This window comes from Drosophila mojavensis, unplaced genomic scaffold (genome assembly GCF_018153725.1).
Source record: "Drosophila mojavensis isolate 15081-1352.22 unplaced genomic scaffold, ASM1815372v1 contig_19, whole genome shotgun sequence".
Lineage (NCBI taxonomy): Eukaryota > Metazoa > Arthropoda > Insecta > Diptera > Drosophilidae > Drosophila > Drosophila mojavensis.
The window spans coordinates 207,873-215,422 of record NW_025318726.1 but is presented as its reverse complement, the minus strand read 5'-3'; the positions used below and the strand labels follow the sequence as shown (position 1 = coordinate 215,422).

The window sequence follows — 7,550 nt, the reverse complement described above, 5'->3', positions numbered from 1 at the left end:
CATATATTACGGCTTATCGCTCGAAGACGATTCTCACTCGGGCAATTGGAGCATGTAAACAGAACTATTAACAGGTCATAACTGCTGCTGCTGCTTCTGCTTCTGCTGCTTCTGGCCTTGCCAATGTTTTTTTTTTCCGCATTTCTGTGCAGATCCTTTTAACAGTTATTCAGATGTGTTTAATACACTCAGCTGGTGCCGCATGAGTTGACCCCGTTGAGGCCGAGGCGGCAGCAGGCGGTGTTATCCCTTCTACACGGACGGTTGGACTGCGTAAGGCCGCGAGGAAGCGAGATAGCGAGACAGCGAAGCAACGAGGCAGCTGGGCAACCAAGGACATTGTATGCCGGATTTGGCAAGGATACACGGCGTGAACTGCGCGGGCACAGAGATAGATGGAGAAGATGACAAGAATGTCTGGGGACAGTTTTTCAGATATTTGTTGCCGCTGATGTCGGGGGTTGCCTTCATTTGCAGCCGTCGCTCGGGCTGTCGACTGTTTTACTTGTTATTCGATGTGAATGGGAGTAGACGGTGCCAAAATCCTCAACTATTTCATTTCATTTAATTTGATTTATCTGACTCTTGCCTGTTTTTTAGCAGAGAGCAAACGGCAGACACGCCCCTCGGTTAACGCCCACGCTCTGGTCGTAGGCCGCATCGCTGCTCATTTATAATGAAAATACAGCACATCCAAATCCGAATCCGAATCCAAATCCGAATCCAAACTCACACAACATTGCAGCCATGGAGGCCAAGCATATTCTTGAAGCCTGCTCCAGCGCCAGCGCCAGCGCCACGTCCTTGAGTCGTAAAATCTTCACAGCTTGCGCTCGGCCCATGTCGTGGGCCGTATTTGGCATTGGCTCTGCGGCAGGCATTTCTCTCCGAGCAGCAAAAAATGCGAAGCCAAAAGATTAAAACCATAAATTCTGTTGCGCTTAGCAGCGAGGCGAGCGGCTGAGCTCGCTCTCAGACTAAAGTCAAATAGAAATTGTGTAGGGCTGGAAATTGGGTGCCAAAATTAAATCATGAAATAATGCTATACTTAAGAGCGCCCTGCATTCGCCATAGGCTCCACTGCCCGAGCCAATAATTCAGATTTACAAATTAAGCAAATGAAGACGCTTTGATAAGAAATTATCATGGAACTGATGTAGCCTAAAAACTGTTATTATTCGCATCTTTTGGTTGGCTTACATTGGGTCAAATAACTGATTTGAAAACTTATGGTAAAAGTGAACTTATATTTAGAGTGTCTAGTAAATATAAACATGCATACATATTTATCATGATTATTGATTTAACTGTTAATCATTACTGTTGATCATCGAGCTCGTTAATAGTTTTTCAATTTATATATAATAATATTATAATCAATTATTTAAAAAAAAATAAATAAATATATATATATATATATATTTAATAAATAATCAAACTGATGCCTAGGAATTGTTTTTCGAATTTATCTGCGAAACTATTTGCTTGCCCTGAGCCCTGTTTCTATGGTTTCTTGACGCCACATCATCACAGTAAGTTTTATTTTAGAGCTCACACACACACACACAGATTTGTGTCGGCTGAATAGAATTACCCATACGCCATGTGCGCGCAAACAAAACATCCGAAAATTTAGTCGCATGCCTCCACGCACACATATTACGCGCCTCTGCCTCTGCAATCTTTTGAAAGGTTTTTTCGGTTAAAATATTTTGCATATTTCCAAAGCGAATGCCAAGCTGAAAGCTGCGTGGGGTTGGGCACCACGCCACAAGGTGTGCGTGTGTGTGAATGTGCGTATGATACATAGTTGATAATTTCATTACGGTTAACTGTAGTTTATTGATTTTATCAGCATATGCTCATATTTAGTAACATGAAACGTTGCCCGAGGCTGCTTAAGATTCATGAAATATGTATAAACCCTGGAGCAGCCTCTTATAATAAGCCTTGAGCCAATAGATGCTCCTCTTTGAAAACTTAGTAAGCTTATTAACAACTTTCAGCTCCAGCTCAGAGTTGTATTATTTATTACACTCCTATCAGTTGTTGTTGTTGTATTGCATTGTTTATTGTTCTGTCTTAGTTCTTTTTGGTTTTTGTTCAAGTGTTAAGGAAATCGAAAATTTTTACCATGGCGGTCGATGCTAGCATCTGGAAACTGTCAAAATTGTGCCCCTCTTCTTCAGACACAGAGTTTACCGCTGATACAAGTTTGTTTCGCCAGACCATGGCAGTGCCTAGCGTTACGAATCAGGCATCGTGGTTTGAGCGTGATCCAAGCACGAAGCGTACAGTATTCTTCAATGCTGAGGATCGAGCCTCGAACAAGAGAGCGTCCTCCATGTTCTATCGTCCGTCCCGCTTTACGATCGGAATAGGTCAGGGAAGCACTCTGTTTGAGCCCAGAGCGAAGAGCGTTCGCGGAACACTCTCTGTTAAAGCCGACTTTAGCAACGTTGACTCTGATTCGAAATTCAAGATCTACCGACACCGTCACCCTGCAGATGCAAAACATGTAACGCCCTACGATATATCAGCAGTGCATGAGAAAAAGAGAGTCATGCATCATTACTTGGAGGCCGAGCCAAGCTTTACGCGCTTCAAAGTCCCTTTGTGAGTTGAGCAATAATAGATTGTTATTTGAAATGAAGAATGACTAGTTTAAATTGTGTAACTACAGTCAGATAGCATGTGCGGAGCGCTATAAGAAAAACATCAAGAAATACAATCAGCAGTTTAGGCGGGAAATCGCCAAATTGGTCGATAATCAATCTTCAGCTCGGGATGCGACCTATTTCGTGCGGTAAGGCCAGTGAAAACCCTCTGAAAATCACACTCTAAATTTTTTGTATATATTTATCATGTCAGTATGGTGTCGTACACTACCCTATGGCCACCATATCATAATGAGAGAGAACTGTATGATACAAGCTGCAATTTCTATAGGTTGACTCCCGCGGAGAGCTCACGACTGCAATACATCATGTCAACAGATTTTTCATACATATAAAAAAAAAAAAAAAAAAAAAAGAAAATTAAAGAATGAATACAGTTAGTAGAGAATATGTGAATTAAATTATACAGGGTATAGGTTTGTTCTAGAAGCATACTTAATAAATCTTTTAAGCCATAAGAAAACTAAAAAAAAAAAAAAAAAAAAAAAAAAAAAAAAAAATTATAAAATTAAATCAACAAAAGAGACAACAAAATTATTTTGAATAAACAGTGATTCCAAATAAACATAAGCTCTTAATATCGAAAGTTGTTAAATAAAATAAAATATATTATTTTGTAAATTACAAATATATATATACATATATAAGCCCGTACCCTACATATGACATACAAGAAAGAGTACGTACATCAAATTGCAGAACAGACATCTAGCTTGCGCGGTTGAGGTGGGTGGGATCACTGCGTTGACTGACTCGCCTTTCTAATAACTCAGAAAATACATTGGATATTCCACTTCTTTCTCTGTTACATGAACTTTATCAAAAAATCTCCCATTTCTTGTGGGTTCAGGTTATACAAATATTTCAGGCAATGCAAGCACTTAGATTTTGGGTTTAAGTTGCCTGTCATGGGAAATGTTGCATGTTTCTGTGGCACGGCCAGAGCAGAGCAGCGCAGAAGGCGAATTGCATATTCAGTGTCATTGGCATTGATATGCTGGAAAATGTGGCAAAGTTATTGTACACTCAGCAAAATACTGCATACATTTACAATTATAATTCGCATAATGGGCACGCGTTTCGGCTGGCAGCGAGTGCATTGGCAAAAATGCCAAAGTGGACACAAACAGCAGCATAAATTCCAGCAAGGCGCGTACAAGTGTTCGCTGCATATTCGATCTGCATAAACAGTTTCCGTTTCCGGGCAAACACATTTACATAGCCAGCCACTTGACGGGGCTGGGCTGGGCAGGGCTGGGCTGGGCTTGTGGTTGGCGTCGCCTGGTTTTCGGGAGCATCATCAACACAACCGCAATGGTGGCCGCCTTTACATTAAATATTAACCCGAAACGCTGATAACACCCACACATTACAAAACATGTTGGACAGCCAGCCACAGCGGCGGATGCTGCCATGCACAAAAGTAAAAATAACTTCCATCTTGTAGTTTTTTTATTCGCGCAAAAATACCGCTCAAAAAGTGAAATAAAATGAAATATATATTTATACATACATACTTACATATACATGTACATATATATATATAAAGTGAGGCATTGGGAACGCAAATTTTTCGCTTCACTGAATTATTCATGAATGCAATTTTTGCCAACAAATAAAATATAAGCAGCCATCCAGCCATCGCTGCCCCCTTGAGCATTGTGGGCGTGGCAGTGCCTGTAACTGCAGCTGCGACTCGAATGTCGCTGCAGTATTTAGCGTAAATTAAAAAGAAAAGCAAAGAAAATGCAAAACTCTGAGGAAAATTGCTCCTGAACTTTGTGTTGAGTTATGAAAGTGTATGTCACAGCGTTTGAGCGGGGGGGAGGGCGGAAGTTGCAGCGCTAGGCGTATACTTGATATTTAGCATTCAGCATAACCACCAAAAAATGAAATAAAATAAAAGCGAATAAAGGAATATTCGCGTGCTTAATTTTGTGGAAATAATTTCCAGCGGCTCGAATTATTTATTTATGCGCGGCAAATACGCTTTCATTCGACTCGGCGAAATGAGCACAGGTTGACACACATATTCAGCTGCCATTATTTGGGCCCGGAGCCCAATTGAATTAGCTAGTCACGCATATTTTATTGTTTTCCAAGCGAAACTCTTGTTGTTTTTAATTAAGTTATATTTGTGGTTTTATGAGACTCAAAATATATGCATTCATAATTGGAGCAGAGCAGAATCAATTTCAAGTTTTTCAGTTCATATATGTATATATAATAATTACATGTATAATGCTATAATATTATTAGTTGGCTGCTCTGCGTGCTCATTTGATAAGTTTTCATTAAAAAATTTTATTATTTTTCTAAGTTTTATTCGATCTTTACATCATATACAAAAGCATCTTATAATATATAGGGTCTAACATTAATATTTGGTATTTTATTTTTCGACTTAAATTATCTTTATGATGAGGTATATATCAGAATATTTAACTTATTCATGTATTCCTTGGCTACTGTTCTATTTTCCAGCTTCTCATAAATTGCTCTTGAAAATATATCAAAATATTATTTTAAGAAAACTTTCATTAATCATTTGATACTGCTGTTATATGGCCAGTATTCATTGATTACTTTTCTGTTTCCTAGTTTCCTCACATCAATTCGTTTCTTCATTCTGTGTAACGAAATCTGAGACGAGTGCCATTACGAATACAATTTCCTATTGTAACATGGATTCATTGGGGCTGTGAGCATCTGGCACCTTGTTATGTGGGCAAAAATGATTGGCAATACTGTTGACAATAATAACTTTCAATTCGCATTGTAGAGTACCAGTAAAAGCAGAAAGCTTTATGCAGAAATCCAAATTGAAATCTGAATTTAAAAATTAAATTCAGAGTATTCAACATGCTCTTTAGCATAGTAAGGCTAGGCAATATCAATGTCACTGATATACAGGAGTATTAGTAGAAAGCTATATATATTTATGCATGCTTAATAGTGAATTTAATGATTAAACTCAAAGTATTCATTATGACCCTTAGCATGGTAAGGCTGGCAATGTATATTAGGCAATGTCAACTCAAAGGCTCTGCATTGCTTCAGGGCTGCTGGCCTGCAGAATGAACTAGACGCAAGTGCGTTGGGTCTGAGCGCTGTCTGCAACTGAGAAGGGCCATTAAAATAATCGCTGCAATAACCGCATTTTGCACAAATTTCAACTGCATTTTTTATTTCATTCCCTATCTCAGGTTCTTTTTCTTCTATGTTTTGTTCTAGTTTCAGTTTTTTCGTTTTTGTTGTTCCTGTCGCTTTTGTCTTTTACCTTTTCGAAGTCAACAAGGAGAGGAGCGAACATTTGCATGCATAAGTTATGGATGCGCCAGCTAGGGGATTGGGAATTTGAGATGGGCCACAGAAAGAAGAAGCGCAGCAGGAGGCGTAGGGAGGAGGGCGGCGCCTGAAGAGCTGCGCAGCATATTGACACAGTAAACTGCTTAGATTGTCAGAGTTCGAGTTGGAGCAGGCCCAGCTCGTTGAGGAAGATGCATTGAAGTTTCAGCAAGTGCGCGACTCAAAGGTAAAGCCGCAATATGCCACGAATACTAAACGCTGCATACTTTCTTCTCGCTGCACTTCCGCACGTGCCACACTCTCGGCCCCAGTGTCAGGCATTTAGACAAAGCACACACACATATGTGTGTGTGTGTGTGTGTGTGTGTGTGTTAGCCATGTTTATGTGTAGCAATCGCTGTTGCTATTGCTGCTGCTACCCGGTTTGTGTTACATTTGCCAACTTCAGCTTTCACACACACACGCAGATATAACACACACATTTGCACTCTTGGCACATGTATCATGTAGCTAAGAAAATCTATGCCCCTTGGCTCAGCGCGAATATTTGGGCTATTTTGCTCAATAGCCAGCAGCCAGGTTGATTTTACTTCTTGTTTAAGGCAACACGCGAACGTCACGAGATTTTTCGTTGTCATCCTCCCTTCCCCTTTCTCTAACCATCTCTCATTAGTTGAGAAATCGCGGGCAGAAAACGCCATTTGGTCCGCTTTTTCGAAGTGGTTCGGCTTTGACTTTTCAGTTTGCCGAATTGTTTGAACCTTCGGCTCGCGACTGCGCGGACTGAAAATGAGAGAGGCAGAGAGAGAGCAAGAGTGGGTGAGAGAGTCAGTTTTAAAGGAATTTGCTAATGTGAAAGACAATTTCTAATTACTTGGGGAATATGAAGTAAAAATAATGGGATCCTGTTGATTGTGGCCGCCATCTAATGATTAATGATATTAATGTATTTTAATATAAAAAGTTGACAAAGGGAAGTTCACAATTTAAATAGTTCTGTCAATTGCTATTATTATTATATTAGTTTATATCATGCCAAAATTTGTTTACATTTAACTCAATTTGATTTAATTAAAATAATTTAAAAAATAAATAAATAAATAAATAAGTAAAGAAATAATTAATTAATAGTATTTTTTAATTTTATGTATTGAATATATATAATTAATTCAAATAAATAAAAATATATTTCCTTACATATCTCATATATCTTTTATCTTGCCTAGTAACATTATCAAGACATTATTCGAAGTCAACTTTCTCCACATTTCGAAAGCTGTTGTAGCTCATTCGCCTGCATTTCCCGCTATTACTCACTATTAAAATAAAGGGAACTGGCGTAAATTTCACCTCCAGTTACCCCACGCTGCGAAGGCTCTTCACTCGTATGCATGCCTCAGTAAACGCAACTCGAGTCGAGATATCCGCTCCGGCAGCCACAAACAACGGGGCACTGAGCTGAGTCCACGTCGAGTTGAACTCTCTTGGTGTAGGTCATAAACAGATTCAGGTGAGCAGCAAACACCTGGGAGAGTGGCAGTGGCAGTGGCACTGGACCGGACC

General features: G+C 39.5%; 1 protein-coding gene across 1 annotated transcript; it reads left to right on the top strand.

The window, feature by feature from the left end:
* The first annotated feature begins 2,024 nt into the window (after positions 1-2,024).
* Positions 2,025-3,063, top strand: LOC6572601. The gene is made up of 3 exons (XM_001998672.4): positions 2,025-2,616; positions 2,684-2,806; positions 2,872-3,063. Exons 1-3 carry the CDS (start codon positions 2,135-2,137, stop codon positions 3,011-3,013), a joined length of 747 nt encoding a protein of 248 aa, XP_001998708.1. The 5' UTR covers positions 2,025-2,134; the 3' UTR covers positions 3,014-3,063.
* The last annotated feature ends 4,487 nt before the right edge of the window (positions 3,064-7,550 follow it).